This window comes from Brachypodium distachyon, chromosome 3, assembly GCF_000005505.3.
Source record: "Brachypodium distachyon strain Bd21 chromosome 3, Brachypodium_distachyon_v3.0, whole genome shotgun sequence".
NCBI lineage: Eukaryota > Viridiplantae > Streptophyta > Magnoliopsida > Poales > Poaceae > Brachypodium > Brachypodium distachyon.
The window spans coordinates 11,254,082-11,272,451 of NC_016133.3; the positions used below are offsets into that span (position 1 = coordinate 11,254,082).

Consider the following 18,370-nt stretch of genomic DNA (forward strand, 5'->3'; position numbering starts at 1 on the left):
CTCCTAATTTGTCTTCAAGTAAGTGGCTAAGGATTTTTGCTTCTAGCATTGTCAAGCCTTCAATTTAGTGTGTTTTTACAAGCGCTAAAAATATACATCTCTTCACTTCAAGTAAATCAAGCATCCGACTACCAGATACAAACCAAAATGTAGTACGGTTTGCCATCTATTCCCTTCCATGTTTCATTCTGCTCACCGTAAGAATTTGTTTTGGGCCAAAATCCAAGTTCGGCTTCAGATAAATTTCAGTAGTAGTGCAGAAACCAGATGACATGTTCACCAACCATGAAAGTTCAGCTTGAGATATTTTATGCATTTTCAAGACCAAAATAACTACACCACCACTCTGCTTATTCTAGTAATTCAATATTCGTGTTATGAAATTTGATCCGCACTAAGTTACTGTTACAAAAACTGTCTGAACTCTTGAGATAACTAGCAAATGTATCATCTTGTCATGCCTTGTTGAGATAGGCAAAGGCTACTGACTGAAGGTCATCCATGTCATGGTATCCTTCCATCGTGCAATAAGGATTGGTGTTGCTGTAGTCAGGCATACATAAGTCCGGCTCGTAGTGTTGTGCAGATTGAGTTGAGGTAGAAGTAAAGTGGTCATTTCCAGAGTATAACTGATCCTCGCTCTTTATCGAAGAACTACTTGGCATTGTTGGATGGAAAAGGAGTTGCTGCTCGTCTTGCAGGTAACGAGCAAACATATTTCCACAGTCATCCTTTTGAGGGGTTGAGATTGAAGAACCGTCTCCATACCCTTGTATCGCCTGAGTTCTGAAAGACTCCAGTTGTGCTTGCAGATTGACCACCTGTGACAACGTTTCAAGAAATACAGACTGTCAGTATATGCTGTGGGCTAGCTGTTGCAGAGAACCAAGCCTCTCGTGGTTATAGTTATACTCTACTAACTACTTAGAACTTGCTTACCTGCTGTTGCAGAGAAAATATGTGTGCGACACAGCCATATATTGGATCACGGAGCCTGGCCTGCGCCTCGTATGACATGGTGACTGCAGCCTCGCAGCGGTCACTTGCAGGGAGATGCGTGAGGATCTTTGAGGCATTGCTTGCCCCAAAGACCTTATGGATGGCAGCAAAGTGTGCAGCCCCTTGCTCATGGGAGAAGTATGGGGCGAATACACAGCCATTGACACACTTCCTGCGCAGAAACTTGCACGCTCCACAGGGTGAGCTAAGTCCTGTCATCCTTGCTTGATCTTCTTCTTGTTGATGCTGCTATATATTGGACTTATTCTTTACTCGTTGTTGCTGCTGCTTATGGTATGAATCATCGGTTCATCATTCTCTCCTATTTATATAGACAACCCAGCACAGTGATTAGCTTAGCCTGGCCAAATAATTAATTCATCTTGGTTTCCTTAGTGGACTACAAGTTCCATTATTTTAAGTCTGGTATCTCTACTCCTTACATTCTCATTCCCAAATTTATATACCTATTCAGATTCCTTCCAAAATGTTCAAGTGACTCACGACATTCATTGAACTTTGTTTCGACGAAAAACATTACATTGAACTGAACATTTGTTACTGTCGTTGAATGCATCTTAAACTGTTCTCTTATTTAAGTGGTATGTTAAGCATGTGTGTAATGCTAGTTCAGGTTGAGAAGAATACAAATTTCATAAGAAATTAAATAAGACATAAATTATGTTCAAAAGGAGTGTGTTAAAACAAAACTATTTGTCATACACATGTACTTATACAGAAGTGTGTGTTGCATTTTTTGGGAACTTTGCGGTTAATGCTTCTGAGATATGCCACATGATTAAGTTTGATAATCACTTTCCATCAATCTTCCGTACCACCTTTGTGTCTCAGGCTCTCAATAGGTGGACCTCTGAGGATTCCCATTCTACTCTACTAGGCTGCCTACTGCCTGAAGCATATAGCTAAAGTTAGCTTTGTGCCCATGTAACTGAAATTTTGTTTTCTATCTTTCTAGGAAAATTATTAGCAACAACCGTTGCCTTATGGAGTGTTTTTTCCATCGAGGCTCTGCTGCTTCAATATTGGAAAATTAATACAACAAACTTAATCAGTTAATCTTGTATAAGTAGCATGCCCACATCAAGTTGCTACTTTACAGATACTATAGCAGTATGCAAATTGAAAATAAGTAATATGTAGTCACTACCTGCCAAAACAATGGCGTGTATTTAGCTTTTAGCATCTTTTACTTCTTCCCAACTAAATTTTGCTGTAGACCTAACAAAACACAATTAATGGTGCTCTGCTGTTCCTAATGCCTATCTTCTGTCTTAGCTGGTTCCTGTTACTTTTCTGATTGCAGAAAGGTAGTTCCTTTTATTATGCTAAAGCACTGGTTATTCTAGTCATGTATATTTTTCGCTCATATGGACTAGGTTAGCAACTACTTTTTAAATTTAGTTTCCCTGTCTTCCCAAAAACAGAACATAACACTTGGTTTATTGTTTCTTTTATCAATAATCATCAGAGTGAGTCAAAACTTTTACACACAATAGACAGCTTATGCACAGCTCATAAACCAGTGTCCATTATTGATATTTGATTTGACACGTATTGTTTATTGATTGGCTGACAGGGTCCATAAGGGAAACATGATTTTGATTGGTCTGATTGATGTCCATTTTCTAGGTATTTATAACTTTCTGCTGATTATACTGTACTGCCAGAAAGCCCAGAATTTCAAGATAAAAAAAAGGCAATCTGCAACACATATACTGAACAGGTCATTAGTTCACGCTAGATTACTCAAACCTTGCAGCAGCAAACATTTGTTACAATGTTAGTATCCATGGGTAGCATCTAGCATCATAAGCTACTGGTGCCTTTATCGTGAAATATCTGACGGCATAAGTTATCTCACGCGCATGAATGTAGAACCTGATCGGTTGTATATTAGTTTTACATGAAATTGCCTGGGGCCACAGCATCTTCAGACTTCAGTGTATGCCTGGATTGATCAATTGGGTCGTGAGTATTATAGGTTCTTCTACATAAGGGATTTGGGGAAACCCTTCTTTGGTCAGAAGACTATTATAGCCTCGAACTCAAATACTTAATTTGTTCATCGGCAGAGATTTATCCTATTTTCAGACAGTTCCACAGCATGAGTGGATAGTACACTAATTATTCTGTTCGCTGTAAAATAACCCCGTCTTCAACTCAGTCTACATACGCAAATCTTCAAATGAAAAGAGTCAAAAGACCCACGTGCAACCCTTTTCCCGAAACTGCATCATCATGATCTGTGGGGTAGTTTAGACTTTAGAGAAGGGCCCCACCCCTGTGGAGGGAACCAAGTGAAGTGGTCAGTGAGTTGGGAACTTAATTTAAAGTGGAACCATCAGAAATTAATCATTTCTTGTTTTTGGAGCTTTATGATTAGGTGTTGATCTTTTAGTACCATATGCTACTAGTTTAATAGCGCATGATTACTATCATTATATTCATCATGTTTTCTCATAAGGTGAGGGCATTTGGTGTTGGAGTTCCTTGTTTTGTATATTAGAAAAGTAGCAGGACTAATATGTAACTTGCTCCTTGTATATACATCCAGAAATGAATGGAGAAGGACTGAAGCAATCGAACCTTCAGGAAAAGTCCCCAAAATCTTTCCTGTGTTCTTCGGTTCTTCCTCCTGCGATTCCTACCGCTGGTGATCTTGAAGCAGTCAAAGAACAACATTTGGGTTCCTTCCATTATAACTTCGACTCTTCATATGTACCTTTGTTTTGTTGTCTGTTAGCTGGCAAATAAAGGATGACTGTCTAGGACATGATAACATGTGTTACAAGTCTAGGACAAGATAACATGTGTTACAAGTTAGGTAAGTACTATGTGTTACAAGTTAGTTTTGACCATGTGACTATTTTTGTTTCCAAATTAGGTAAGTACATAAGGCGGTAATTAAGGGTAAAAAACTGATTGATTATGATTTATGGTCGAGGCAAAATTAACCTCTCTTTCAGCCTTAGCAATTAAACTGAATGGCCCGATTTGTGAGTATTTATTCTGTAAACTCTGTAAGCTATTTCTTGTGCTATCACGCAGGGTTTTCAAGAATTATATCTTTGTAATATGGTACATCTTTGCACCGAAGAGTTAGTACAATGAGATGAGCGAATTTTCAAGTATTTTAGAAAGAATAAAAAGTAAGGATAATACAAGGCAACTAATAGCATCATAATAGAACAACAAGTTAACAGTTCCATTTGTAATTTAGTATAGTTGTCTGCATAAAAATGTGAACGTCAGGTGCTGCTCAATGCTCGTTTCACGGGACTATGTTGGTGGTCAAATTTGTCAGTGTTAGAACATGCACTAGGACAAAGAGATGATATAAACAACTGAAGCTAGAGTGAACTGTACGCACACATCAAATGAACTAGCATGAGTCTAGCAGATGGTTTGTACTTGCTTGAAGACCGGTCAAGTGCCAATATTGATGGGACAGAGCACACCCACAGTGCACGTGTGTGCATGATTGCTAGATTCACTCATTCAGGAAGGACTTTCGTTTGTCTTGCTCATTCATACCCTTCATTTGATTAACCACTTGGAGATTAGGATGGGAGTATATCTTCAAATTATCCAACCTAAATTCTGCTTAGCAGCTAACCATTTGCTTATATGAGTAGTACTCCCTCGTCTTTGTTAAGAGTTAAGACTCATAGCTGGTATATCATTCTGATCATCTCCATGTCTAAAAGAAATTCCCCAACGTTTGCATGCAGGGCTCCACCAGTGAGGCACATCTTGCAGAAAACTAGTGTTCTTGTCATCCTTGCTGAAATCCAGGAAGCAGTTCTTCAGCTCCTGCCTTCCTCTCATTGGGTTAAAACTCAAAACTAAGTATATGGTAGGTGTTCCCAACTATTGGATCAGCTCTATTCTACTGTCCAGATCGATGTACGCAATCTACATAATTTTCCACCAACCGGTTATAACAGGTTCGCAATTACGGGCTTTGAGCTTGCTGCAGGGAACACCTTAGGGCCCCCATAGCTGCCATTGCCGGGAGGTATGCAAGCCACAGCAAGGTCAGGTCGTTTTCATCCTCTCTAGCCGGTGCATTGTCGGTTTTTACACGTCTGATTAACGCCATTAGTGTACACAGGTGAGCTAGCTAGTATTTTAATATTTTCAGCATATAGGATAGAGACATGCGTGCTTGACTCAAATGGAAGGCAAACAATTAAATACTTCTAGGTCCTTCCAAACCCCGTGAGCCAAACGGATCAAGAAATAACCGACTAATTTTGATGCCAAATTTTAATCCATGTTGGTGTGATGGTGATGGAACAACCTAGCTAGCTAGAACTAGGAACTCAGGTAGAGCCAAAGACCTGCACGGCGGCATTTTTTGCGAAGAGCGCTGGAGAAAGCTACTAAAACCTGCATATTGCATCACCTGTATATGTATTAATCCGTGCCGCAAGAGTAGGTAGGTTGGTCTCTTTGACTGGCCATATATATTATCGTTATCGTGTAAGCAATCTTGTGGGCGTTTGCTTAGCGGCTCAAGAAACGTGCATGTACAACATGATTGGACACATATTGGCTGTAAGCACAAGTTACAGGCTTACTGCCCATCTTTTGCTGTATATCAACAGCAGCAGCTCTGACCACCTTAGAAGCATCTAGCCAGCTAGCTAGCTCTATGCGTGGTTAAGTTGCCCGGTCTTGGTCGTATGCGATTATGTGACACTTAAGCTAACCTTTTTTTGTCATCTTGTGGACAGGGCACACGTGGAGCTGGATGCCTGAAAGGACGGTGCAAGAACACATGCTTGCTTATGCTTGGTGCAGTTCCTGTGAAGTGCAGAACCAGGTAATGGACACTATGGTGTGTTGTTGCTACTGGCTTTCCTGAACTCGAACTGAACTGATAGCTGATCTATATATGCTGAATACTGTGCGTGTCTGTGTCCAGTGTCCTTCTGTTCTCCTCTGAAGAAATACAAACATCCACAAGCACAAGAGTAGTCATCTGTTGTTGAAAAAAAAAATCTCCATGTAAATCAATGGGCTCAATTACATGGTCATTTATCTGGCATGGGCTGAGATAGATAGGGCACTCCCTACAGTGAGTAACCTCACCTGGTCAATCATAGTCAATATTTCAGGCCCATCCAAACCCAAGTATGAAGTGTACTACATTTCCTTCTCTGTTCAGTTAGGAGTCCAGTTTAGCTCCAGCTTGGCAGGCGGCAGGCCAAGCCCAGTTGTCTATGACCGAGTGCCTTCTGCCAATTGGTGCAAGCAAATAATTAACCAGACACCAAATCAAAGCCCAGTGTGTTCCATGTGTGTCGGCGCTTTGTTAGCATGTGTTTCCGTGTTGATCTGCACGACTGCACCTACCTTTCCTGCCCAATCTCAATCATATACTACTATTTTCTCAGCTGATGAGCATCATGTAACTCATGTTTCTCTTCTTTGGGATTGTTAAATTGATTCCGTATCCATTTGTGTCCTCTGAAGAAGCCAATTTACAGAGTTTGCTACATCTAATGAAACATTAATGGAATTTGTACTATGAACTGTCAGTAAAACAATTGATTTCAGACCGGCAATGGCAAGATTGCACTTCTGGAGCTCCGGCCGTGGCTGAAGGAGAAGAAGGACCGCCGCAACCTCCTCCCACCAGATGCTGCTGCTGCCGGGCTGCCGGCGGCGGTGCTGCTCTCCCCAAATTTGGCGCCTTCTTCTTCCCCTTGAAGAAGTGCAGAGTGTTGGTGTTGGTGGCGCATAGCACTCTGCAGGGCAAGGTACAGGTGCTTGTCACTGCAAGAATCCAAGGACAGCGACCTCCTCATCGGCTGCTGCACGCCCCAAGGCCGCTCATGATCAATGCACTCGTCTCCCATGCTCATCGCCACCCTTGCAGCTGCAGGCACCTCGGCCGTGTCTCCTCCCGGCGGCGATGGCGATGCCGGCGAGGCGATGTCAATGACTCGGTGCTCGGCAACAACGTCGGCCCTGCAGAGGGGGCAGTTGGCGGTGGCGTGGAGCCAGGCGTCGATGCAGTCGATGTGGAAGGCGTGGAGGCAGGCCGGCAGCCGCCTCAGCCTCTCCCCTTCACTGAACTCGCCGAGGCACACGGCGCACTCGCTCGCCACCGCCGCCTTCTTGGCCTTCTCGTGGTTGTACCGGAGCGTTGGTATCCGGCGTATCGCCGCTTCCTCAAGCCCGCGACGGCGATGCTCCAGTCTCGGGGAGTAGACGACGTAGCGGTGGTGGTGGGCGACGTCGTCGAGCTGGTTGTGGCGCCATGAGGCGCATCTGGTGAGGAAGAGGTAGTATGTGAGGAGGAGGAGGGAGATGGCGAGGATGCCGGCGACGGAGACGGAGAGGATGACGAAGCTGCTGCTGTTGCCGCCCGGGAACGGGTCAGCCGCGGCAGCTTGTGCTCCTATTCCCATGGCCATGGAATCAATCAGTGAATGCGATCGATCAGTCAGCTGTTGTAGAAGAAGAAGACTAGCAGCCTGCAGCGAGAGTATATATGGTTCCGTTGACGAGTGCTGGACAAGGAATGTGCAGCTAGCATGGTGGTGCCGTGTGTGATGGAGACTGGTCGTTGGCGTTGGTGTTTCCCCGTGTCTGCTTTGACCTTTTTTATGGATCCAAGGAGACTTTTGGTGACGAGTCGACATATGAACATGTGATGCATGGATGCAGGCGCGGTGTTTCTGTCGGTGACCATTGTCAATGCCCAAATCCAGATGCCATGGGCCATGGATGAAAGAAAACGAAACCACTTGGATGGAGCTTCTGGCTAACTACTGGAGTGTGGAGTACTAGCTAGTAGTCAACAGCCAGAGATTGATTTAAGCATGCGGTGCAGAGCAGGAAATGAGTCCACACCAAACGGCAAGGCGCGTGATGAGCACCAACTGCAGCTACCAGCACTTTGCTCTTTCTCTCTGCCAGTTCCCACACGCCAGTCATCGTCGCCGACCGTTCCTCGTGGAGTCTGGCAAGTGGACCCATGGGACCGCTGGTCAACGCGTTCAGTGAGTCACACTTCCAACTTGAATGGCTAGCTGGGGTCCGGTCGGAACTGGGAACCGAGAGCCATCTGCCCAGCCATGGTCGGTCGGATTTGACGGCCAAATTAACCTTAACATAGTAGGCCGCTGCTGACACATGCACATGCCATATCTGCTCTCTTTCCCTTCCCTTGACTATCTGTCTGCATTATTGGCCGATTAATGGGTTTTGACTCAAGTATCGACTGAGGCCGGCTCTGAGCATTCTGGCCCATTCAGACTCCTAATTCTGGGCCGTATTGCCTTTATAACTATATATATTGAAAGGCTTGTACAATTTCCCTGGAGTATTACTACTCCGTCGACAGGAATTATAAAACCGAGTGAGTGCTGTTCTTTCCCATCAGATGAAGGATCGGTACCAATGAAGTGCATGTAAAATGAGGACAAATTCAGGGTGCATCGATCACAGAATTTTCCCACGAGTATGGCCTCCATCGGTCCATCATCCATGCGTACACAAAGCCCCTGTCAGCAAACTAATCGTGTATACCAAAGCGTAGGGCCCAGGCCTTGGATACATGGATTGTGAGAGTATTACATATTTGTTGGATTGCGCAAACGTTTACTACATTTGACTCTCAAACCAAAACGTGCGCACAAATTAATCAAGGGACAAAAGGTACCGTCCCTCATTGAAATATAAGACATGCTTGGCTCCATGCATGCAATAACTAATCTGAGCCATCCATTGCGCGCGCCAACTTAAACATTCTACTCTAGATAAGTATATACCCAGCCCACATGTGTATAGTCAACTATATATGTTTCGAACAAATGGAAAGGGCCGCACCCAATATACATTATGTTTAGAAGCTTCTTAAGTATAGTTGGCTAGATCTCCCCCCGGCCCGCAGTTTGTGCTAAACTACTTAGCCCAGCTAATTTAGGCACGAGGCCAGATCGATCGGTCTCCTCCCGTGTATTCATATATGTACAAGCTAGGCAAGATCAGTATGACTGCATACATGCATGCATGATCCATCTTGACAAAATGAAAAATAAAATTAAGTGTACTGATTAAAATTAGTAGGTACCTTCATTTCACTGCTAGAGACGGGGGGAAAAACCTAGTACTTTGAGCTATGGAGACTGGAGTAATTTAATTAGATTAGTCACAATCACACATGCAGCTTACCGAAGAAACTAAATAACGACCGTCCACGTAGGTGCAACGCATTCATTCAAGCCCAGGCGCATATAGGATCTATCCACTTGCTTCAATATAGTACTACCAAAAATCTAATTAACAACTTGTCCTGGCAGCTAGTGTTAATTTCTTAAATTGTGAATCATTAAGCTTTAAGCAGCTAGTAGCTGCAAAGAGAGTGAGATCGATCGCTAGCTGAGCTGAGCTGAGGGGCCCGTCTTCCACAAGAGAGAATCGATCCATTAGGGCTAGAGCTGTAGCTAGCTCACTGTTAAATACTACACTCCCTCTCTCTCTTTCATTTGCACCGATCCAATTAAGCAACCACACAACACCAACAGTGTACATCACAATTAAGTTAGCTAGTTAGCTCCATCGATCGCTACGACCTAGCTGCTCAATCTTGCTAGCTAGCGAGGGACGTCGTTAGATCGATTTACAAAGGGAAGAAATTAATGGATGGTGATCAGGGTGGCGGCGAGGCGACCAAGTACCGCGGCGTGCGGCGTCGGCCGTCGGGGAAGTACGCGGCGGAGATCCGTGACTCGAGCCGGCAGAGCGTGCGGGTGTGGCTGGGCACCTTCGACACCGCCGAGGAGGCCGCCAGGGCCTACGACCGCTCCGCCTACAACATGCGCGGCCAACTCGCCGTCCTCAACTTCCCCGCCGAGGCCCGCAACTACGTCCGCGGCGGCTCTTCCTCCTCGTCCAGGCAGCAGCAGCAGCAGCAGCAGGTGATCGAGCTGGAGTGCCTGGATGACGAGGTGCTGCAGGAGATGCTCAGGGACGATCCGCAGCGCAGATCAGCTGGTGGAAAGAAGAATTAGCTAACTACTAGCTAACTATACTGATCGACGATCTTCGTGCATGATTGATATATTCATGCATGCATCATCGATCGCTTGATTTCTTATTTATGTATGGAAAAGCAGAAGATCAAGCTTCTGATCGGTATGTGCTTTGCATATATATGTTGGGTTTTCTGTATTTTTAAGGTGTTCAATTAAAGCGGTCGATCTGATGTACGTGAGCAGATCAGCAAGTCCTGTCTATAGTTCTATACTCGATCTATATTAATAGAACTTGCACCCATATATCACCATCTTATGTGATTGGGGAATTACACCGATCGACCTTAACTCCTCTTCCCTCTTCCTTTTTTTTTCCGAAGGCAACAACCTTAATTTGTTGTTGAAAATATATAGACTTGAGGAGATCAGATATATATACTAGTACTAGAGGAGCTGAGATTGCAATTTTAAGTGTTGCTTTTCTGATGGACAGATGATCGATGAATTAAGCCTAAATAAATGTGTTTATTGATGCCACAAATCAAGATGCATGAATCTGTGCAATATATGTGTGTAGTACATTATTGTTCGTCTTCATATGCATAGAACAACATAAATTAAACCATCCCAGGATTAGTTCAGTAAAAAATATCCATTTAGGAGAATTAATTAAACGCCAAAAAATATATCTAAAATCAAAAGCATTATCTGACATTTGGCTTTGCGATTTCTTCTATCGTATTTTGGGAAACACACGTCTACATGTGTACTATTTAATGACAATTTTTGGGATTTCTAAGGCATTTTTAAGCGCCTCCTAACATTTCTTTGTTGTAGTGTGGAAGGTACTGACAGATGTATTCATGTACACAACAAAATTTCACTTTACCATAAATTATAGATATAGTGATCGAGTGCACTGCATGCTTTTGATCGATCATACTTAAGAACTGTGTGTACTTTTGAAAAGATCATCGATCGATCCTCATATGTATATGACCCAGATTATTAAGTCTATACAGCTAGGACCAGGGGTTGACTCGGGCACTGGTCATGTGCTAGGTCAAGTCCTGATATATACTCTATAATGTAAGTGCATGTGATTGGAACAAGATGCAGGTCACTATGTCTGCTACAAGTCTTCACGTACAGTCTAGCTCTTCAGTGAGAGCACAATGACAGTTAACCAAGTCCACTTGATTTTCATGTATTGATATTGTTGGTGAAAATATAAAATAGCTAGTTTGACTCATGCAGACGCATGACGCACAAGACTTCTTTTCATCAAGTGTATAATGTTTTCAATTGATTTTGTTTTTATTTGGGAGTTGGCATGTCCAAATATATATTTATCGTTTTTAGACAATATAAGATGACAGCCCACATCCTCAATCAATCGAATGCACATTCTCACTGTTTTATATACTACGTCTGTTTCCTGATGTCTACACATTTCGGATTGTACCCTAAGTCAAAATTTCTCAACTTTGACCGGTTTTGTAAAAAAAAACTACCAATATATGCATGTAACACGGAACAAACACGATATAAATATATTTATATTTGATAATAGTCCTAATGGTATTAATTAGTCTGGTGTTGTATATATATTGGTGTGATTTTTCTACGAAGTTGGTCAAACTTGGCAAACTTTTGACTTGGGACAAATCCAAATGTGTACAAACATTTTGAAACGGGTATGTTGTTGTTCTAGAAAACAACAGAAGTACGGTGTGTCAATGCACGATGGCACAAATGCGGGAATAATATGTAGTGGGTGTACGGCGGTCTTATGGCGAAGGTCGCCGTACACTTGGGACAAGTTGACACGTCGATATTTTTTTAATAGATTCGGTTGACCCTGCGGGTACGACTTAGTCCTATGTTAGGAGAGGCTTCGAGGGGGTCGTTAGCCAAGCGCTTGGGCCGAACTCGTCTTCTCAAGTCACCTATAGCGAGAGATCTCTAGGAGCCGCCTCGGACTTGGGCCGAACTTGTCTTCCCAAGCAGCGAGGTTGGGATACCCTCGAGACTCTAACCCGATCCCTCTACTTTAAGTCGAGGTCATACTAGACGGCCCGAAATCTCGAAACTAGGCTTCCCAAGTCGCGTCCTCGAGGTCGAATCGAGACTAGGCTCGATCCAAGCACTCGAGAGCGGGCTCCTTGAGTTGCTCTAGCCCTCTCCCCTTTGATCTTATTCCAATGGAGAGTGAATGATACATGCCCCATGGGGGGGTATTTATAGCCTAGGTCTCCATGACAAAAGACCATGGCTACCGTTGAGGGAGAGGAAAAGTGAGGGTAAAGTGGTAAATCCACTCCTAGAGCTTTCTTGGCCCCTACTCTAGCTCCTTTGACCATGGCATGGGGGCTTGACCCTTTGACTCCTTTGACCGGTGCTTAGTTGGCATGGCTATGCCTTGTTGGCAATTTGACCGGTCTTTGAGATTCGTTGACTAGGTCGTTGCTACGTAGGATCGCGGCCAGGCTCATGTAAGGATTTTATTATATTATAACAGTAGCCCCCTTGAGCCGGAGGTGTTGGGAATGCCTTCGGGTCAACTCCAGTGATGATGGCGTGCCGAAGTTCTTCGATGTGTTGAGTGTGGCTCTCCTCGGGGCTAGCCACCGGCTAGGCAACCTTCCTCAAGGAGGAAGATAAACCTAGGTGGGCCTTTTTGCACAAAATTTGCGGCTTTGTGAATTTTGACGCATCCCCAGGGGCTCCTAGGAATTTTTCCTGCGGGAAATTACGGCCTTGGAGTCTTCGGTGCGGTGAACCATCGGCTAGGTTGGTTTTCGGTGACAAACCAAGCCTAGGTGGGTTGCTTTGCGAGGTTTTGCTGGTCGTGGGGTCTATTTTTTGAAGAAATAGACACTCCCGAGGTCTTCCTCGGGAGAAATCATGGCCACGAAGGTTTTTCTTGCAAAATTTTGAAACCGGGGGACTCCTTTTGCAAGATAATTAAGCTGCAAGGGATTTTTTCGTGAATTTCTAGCCTTCCGAGGGTTCCGGCGCGAAATTCCCGAGCCACCAGGGAGCAGCCTGAGATTTTCCGCGTCTTAGGGGTGTTTTTCTGTAAAAAAAAAATCCTCCCCCGGGACGCCTAAACGCGCACAGGGGCGTTCCTGGGCCGCATTCGGCTTAATGGGCCTCCCGGGCGTGCGGGCTGCGCCCTACCGGGCCTGGGAGGCTTCCTTTGTTTTTTTTATCCACGCTCGTTGTTGGGCCACGGCCCACTTCGCAGCTCGGCCCGCATAACGGTTCGCCGGCTTAAGTTAGAAGATCGGACAAAGGAGGTTGCTCCCGTACCCTACATCCGACGGCTGTGGCGTGTCTTCTTCCTTCGTACAGTGCGAGAAAGGAGGCCGTCCTCCTTTACCCTTTCGTCGGGGAGTTCAGTCATCTCGGCTGACGCCGGCAGTCATGGGGCCGGGCTAGGACGGCGCGGACCGTTCGCGGCCGCGCAGCCTTGCCTTGTCCCCCCCCCCCCTTTTGCTTCTTTTTCGCTTTTTCTTCTACGTGCTTTGTCTTGGCATGGGGCGGGGCCTGTCCTCCGACCGGCGACGTGTCGTCCCATGGGTGGTTGGACCCGGACGCTGAGGAGGGCTCCCGGCCTATAAAATGGAGCCGCGGGACGCCCAGGGAGCCATGCCCACTCTTGTTTCCTTCCCTTCCGGTGCCGAAGACGAGTTCGGCGGCATCCGAAGGACGGGACAAGACCGGTGGCGTCTAGGGGCTCCTCGGCAGCGCGTAGCTCCTCCAAGAAGTTGCCTATTCTGTCGTGTGTGCTGAGGATCATCAAGCCTTCGTGGGGGATGAGATTCCGACGAGTTCGCGTTTTCGAGCGGTGTCGTCGTTGCCTCCAGTTCGAGCCGAGGAGGGGAGGTGCCCGGGTGCTTCTTTGTCCTTGCCGAGGTGAGCACTGCAGGGGCAATCATCTTTGGCTTCGGTTGGCGATGCTTTGGGTGCCTCGAACCACGTAGGATAGAGCGGCAGTGGCCGTGGTCGTTTCGTCGAGCGACTCGTGGGCGACGCTCGTCGGCCGGGGATCTTCGTCCAGCATGGCACGGGCGCAGCCAACGGGGCGTCGAGCGAGGCGTCGGCGTTTGCTTGGCGGGGGGCGACCTTGGCGCACGCGCACCGCTCGGCCGTGCGCGCCCGGCGAGGGACGCCGAAGTTGGCGCGGTTCAGCGCAAGCTCCCGCGCCATGCGTCATGGTCACGCTCGGCACCATGCGCGGGCGAACGCTCCGTCATGGGCAGGCGTTGGCACAGCGGGGCGTAGGCACGCGCGCAGGCTTGGCGAGGGTGTGCCAGGGATGCCGTCATTTGACCGAGCACCTTGTGTGCTCCCGCCCTGGCCTCGCGCGTTCCTCCTTTTCCTTTTTTTTTAGGCTGGATCGATAGCCGGGCTGCGGGCCGTAAACGGTTTTCGAGGGAGCTAGGGCCCCTCCCTTCTTCACGCGTCTTGGGCCGGCGGACGCGAATGCGGCCTAGGGCCCGTTCCCTTGCAGACCGAGGTCTGCCATGGCTTGGCGGGCTGTGGGCTTTGCGCTTTGCGGGAGCTAGGCTCCCATATTTATTTTGCTGCGATGCTGAATCGGTAGCCAGAGAGGCCGTCGGGGACAGCCGGGCTCCTCCTTCTTCGCCCTTCGCACAAGGTCAGGCCGGCTGCTTCTGAGGAAATTTTCCCCTCTTTTTTTTTGGACGGCGGTCGTGTATGGCCTTGCGACGTAGATTTTCCCTAGCCACTTCCTTTAGGAAATTTTGGCGACTTGTACTAATCTTTTGGCGCCTTCTTGTAGGTGAGATGGCAGGATCCGACGCGGAGCGTCGCGACGGCGTTGGCGGGAGCATCGAGAGGGAGGCTTCCCACGGGAGCGGGGGCGAGGCACGGAGGTCGAAGAAGGTCACCTGCCCGGAGAGAGGACCTCGGCCTGAGCCGTTTCCGGCCGTGCCGAGACGGGTTCCCGACATCCTTCCGGTGTCGGCGACGACCGAGAAGGACCTGTCGGACCTCGTGGAGGCGGGCTACTTCCGCAAGGGCCTTGCCTCGCCTCCCAATGAGGGTGAGCTTCGACTGGAGCCGCAGAGGCGTCAAGGGCACATCGTCGTGTTCACCAGCTGGTTCCACGCCGGGCTGTGCTTGCCTGTGCACCCGTTCTTGCTGGAGTTCCTGGATACCTATGGTATCGAGTTGGCACAGTTGCTTCCTTCGGCGATCCTGCGCCTGAATGTGTTCAGGTGGCTTTGCAAGACCGTCTTGAGGGAGCCCCTGACCTTGAGGTTGTTCTTGTTGCTGTTCACCGTCCACGTGGAGGAGCGTCGCACCCCCGACGAGAGCACTTGGAGTGCCTTTGGGTCGGTCGCCGTGAGGCTCCATCCTGGCTTCCACGACGAGTTCCCTCTGATGCCGGCGAAGAGCGCGGTGCGCCTGTTCGACGGGTGGGACTCGCAGTGGTTCTTCCTCGATGTTTTGGAGACGAGCTTGCGTCACTCCGGTAGGCTCCCTCGACACTCTGGGCCTGGGGGGCTTCGGGATGTCATCCGTCCCATGGGCACGTCCTTGGTCGAGGAGTGGGAGCTTGCCGGGATCAAGTCGTCTCGTTCGGAGCGTAGCTTCCGCGACCTTCTCGAGGAGATGGTGATGGCGGGCCGTTTCATGATGAGGGCGCGACCACAGGCGGAGCTGGGGATCCCTGTGGCCTTTCGTCACCACGCCATGCGGCTAAGCGTGAGTTTCGTGATGCTTGAGTCGTTGCTTCAAGTATTCTTGCTTGCTTGACACTAACCCTGGCTAGTGCTTGTGCTTGTTTTTCAGCGGCATTTTCTCGAGAGAGGGCGGCTGAGTGGGCTTCCCAGATGGTCGGGCCGTACAACTCGATGGAGCATCGGGCTTACGTCGATACCATCAGCGAGGGAGGATGCCACAACATCGTGGTGGCGTGCTTCGACGACTCAGTACCGACGCGCCCGGATCCCAAGTTCGGGAAGCTCATCAAAGCCAGCGAGTGGTACTCTCGTCTTGCGACTCCGTCGATGATCGCCGTTGGTTCTCACCTCAGGGATACTTGTGGGAAGGTGAAGCCTCAGGTCGTGCTTGGGTTGGGTGTGCCGGTGGCCCCAATGCCCAAGATCCTCGTCCTCCAATTTCACGCAAGAGGAAGGCTCCTTCTCCTGACCTAGCCGACGTGGTTGAGTCGAGGTCTCCCTTGAGAGAGTCCATGAACATGCACCTAGTCGGGAAGATCAACATTAAAAAGATCCTGCCTCCGTCGCCTCACGAGCGTGCGCTTTTCACCTAGAGGACCGGGCTTCAGCTTGTGGTGGATACCTCCTCGGAAGCCAGCGGCGCGGGTGTTCCGGTGTTCTCTTTGACTCGTGGGCCTGTGGAGGAGGAGCTTCCCGTCATCGGTGAGTGCACGCGTGTTGAGCGTTTTAATTCCCTTTCGGGAATGTTCTTACGGGGTTTTCTTGTCTTGTTTCAGGTACGGAGCCTGCGGTGCCTGATGCTCCCGGGGCCGAGCCCCCGATTCTGGAGGAGGGAGAGGCGCTTCCGAGAACCGAGGGAGGAGCGAGAGATCCACTCGAGGCATTGGAGCTTGTGAGTCTGCTTTCCTCGTCTCCCTTCTTGCTAGGTCCATTTTGCCAGCCCGCACTCATGATTTTTCTTCCTTTGCCAGGTGAGAGGCTTGGTCGAGGCCGTGGGCACTCTTCCCGCTCTCAAGGCTCAGGTTGGGGTGCTTTCGGCAGCTTTGGATGCCGAGACCTCGAAGGCTACCCTTGCCGTGAGTGAGTTGGGTTCGGAGAGGGCACGGCGGGAGGCCGTCGAGACTGAGCTTTCTCGAGTGTCGGCGGAGCTCGCGGCCATGGAGGCGAGGGCTCGCCTTGCCGAGGAGGGCCAGAAGGATGCGATCGCGAAGACCCGTCGTGCCGAGGAGGACTTGGTGGTGGCCAGCCTCAACGTGGAGCACGCCCGAGTGGAGGTCACCTCTCTTAAGGCGGAGTCCGAGGATGCCGGGTTCGGACCGGTGTTCACCCCTCGTGCTCACGCCCCTTCGGATAGCCGTCCGGAGGTGGTCTCGCTCCTGCTTGCCCAGGCTTCGAAGATTCGAGAGATGATACTCTGTTTGAAGGGCTCCCCTCAGCCGGATCTTCTCCCGTGTCGTACGACGGATGAGGCGAGTAGGGTGCTCACTTCACAGGTGGAGCTTCTTGAGCCCGCCGTGAAGAGGTGCCTTCTGAGTACGGGTGCTCGACTTGTTTCGTCGGCAGTCGCGGCTGTCCTGGACGGCGGTGCCGGGACGAGCGGTCTTGAGGGTGAGATGACTCACGGGGCGAAGAAGTTTCTGGCGGACCAGGGAGCTCCTCTTTGCACTCTGGCTCGATGCTTCGTGCGTTGCCTTGAGCCTGCTCTTGAAGAGAGCGATGGTGGGGCTTGAGTCTTGTTGCCTTTTAAGGCGACAAGGTACCCTAGCTGCTTACTTATGCGATGTTGCATATCCACTTATGACATAGCCTCATGACTTGCATGTTCTAGGCTTAGACATAGAGGTTGTAAGGCAGCCTTTTTTATGTGCTTTATGCTTTGCTATGTAGTCAACATTGTCGGGAATGTCAACTTAGATCCGCATGTATTTTCTTATGTTTTTGGCATGTGGTCAACATGTGTTCTTTGGAGTACTCTATTTCCTTCTTAGCGAAGTAATTTATTTCCTTAGTTTATACAGCTCGCGATCGTTCGCTATGATCACACTTTTGCGTAATCAATTGCTGTCGCCGTTGGGATACGACTTGGCTTCGGCGCCTTAGGCCATGGTTACGAGCCATGGATCCTAGTACCCTGATGGGGGTCGATATCGATATGCCGGTAGTGATCCGAACACTTCGACCTGCCGTTCGGGGAAATTCATGCGAAATTCCTCCTCTTCGGACTTCAGGAAGTTATGCTTTCCCGCGATTATTATGGAGCCTTAACTCGGTTACTATCATGCAGGCCCGCGCGCGACGCCTCACACGCGGGTAGCACGGTTCTCCGAGGTAACTAAGCTCATGCATAACTCGCTTATTTACGGTTCTCCTTAAATGTGTTTTAAGGAGCTTCCGGCCCTCGGGGGACTTGGTTCTACTTGGCGGATGGCCTCGAGGCACGCTAGGATCCACCAAGGAACGGGTCGCTAGTGGTGACTTATGTCCGAAGACATTTTTAGGTGATGCCTGAGCCAACGTAGGCCCTTCGGCGTCCCTCGGTGAGCGGCACTAGCGCAGCAACTCGGTTTTGGGGATCGTCCCTTCGTGACATTGCTGTTCGACGGGGTTCCCTTTACGATGGTGGGCCGTACGAGTGTCTCG

The 18,370-nt window shown here is 48.5% G+C and overlaps 3 protein-coding genes and 1 long non-coding RNA gene across 5 annotated transcripts; 2 read left to right on the top strand and 2 right to left on the bottom strand.

Annotated features, from left to right (window-relative positions):
• Positions 1-286: 286 nt before the first annotated feature.
• On the bottom strand, positions 287-1,884 carry LOC100839530 (LOB domain-containing protein 29). The gene is made up of 2 exons (XM_003573171.4): positions 940-1,884; positions 287-821 (listed from the first exon to the last, which is right to left on the bottom strand). Exons 1-2 carry the CDS (start codon positions 1,216-1,218, stop codon positions 456-458), a joined length of 645 nt encoding a protein of 214 aa, XP_003573219.1. The 5' UTR covers positions 1,219-1,884; the 3' UTR covers positions 287-455.
• On the top strand, positions 559-4,080 carry LOC104583515. 2 transcript variants are annotated; one of them, XR_731325.3, is made up of 4 exons: positions 559-701; positions 813-1,199; positions 2,597-2,649; positions 3,575-4,080. It is a non-coding gene; the product is annotated as an uncharacterized LOC104583515 (long non-coding RNA). The 2 variants fall into 2 exon arrangements; XR_002965581.1 differs by lacking the exon at positions 2,597-2,649.
• A 2,372-nt stretch (positions 4,081-6,452) lies between these two features.
• On the bottom strand, positions 6,453-8,215 carry LOC104583516 (RING-H2 finger protein ATL1). The gene has a single exon (XM_010235899.3). The coding sequence runs from the start codon at positions 7,674-7,676 to the stop codon at positions 6,582-6,584; it is 1,095 nt and encodes a 364-aa protein (XP_010234201.2). The 5' UTR covers positions 7,677-8,215; the 3' UTR covers positions 6,453-6,581.
• Positions 8,216-9,677: 1,462 nt separating this feature from the next.
• On the top strand, positions 9,678-10,218 carry LOC100829710 (ethylene-responsive transcription factor 14). Its single transcript, XM_003571220.3, has one exon. The coding sequence runs from the start codon at positions 9,678-9,680 to the stop codon at positions 10,047-10,049; it is 372 nt and encodes a 123-aa protein (XP_003571268.1). The 3' UTR covers positions 10,050-10,218.
• Positions 10,219-18,370: the final 8,152 nt, after the last annotated feature.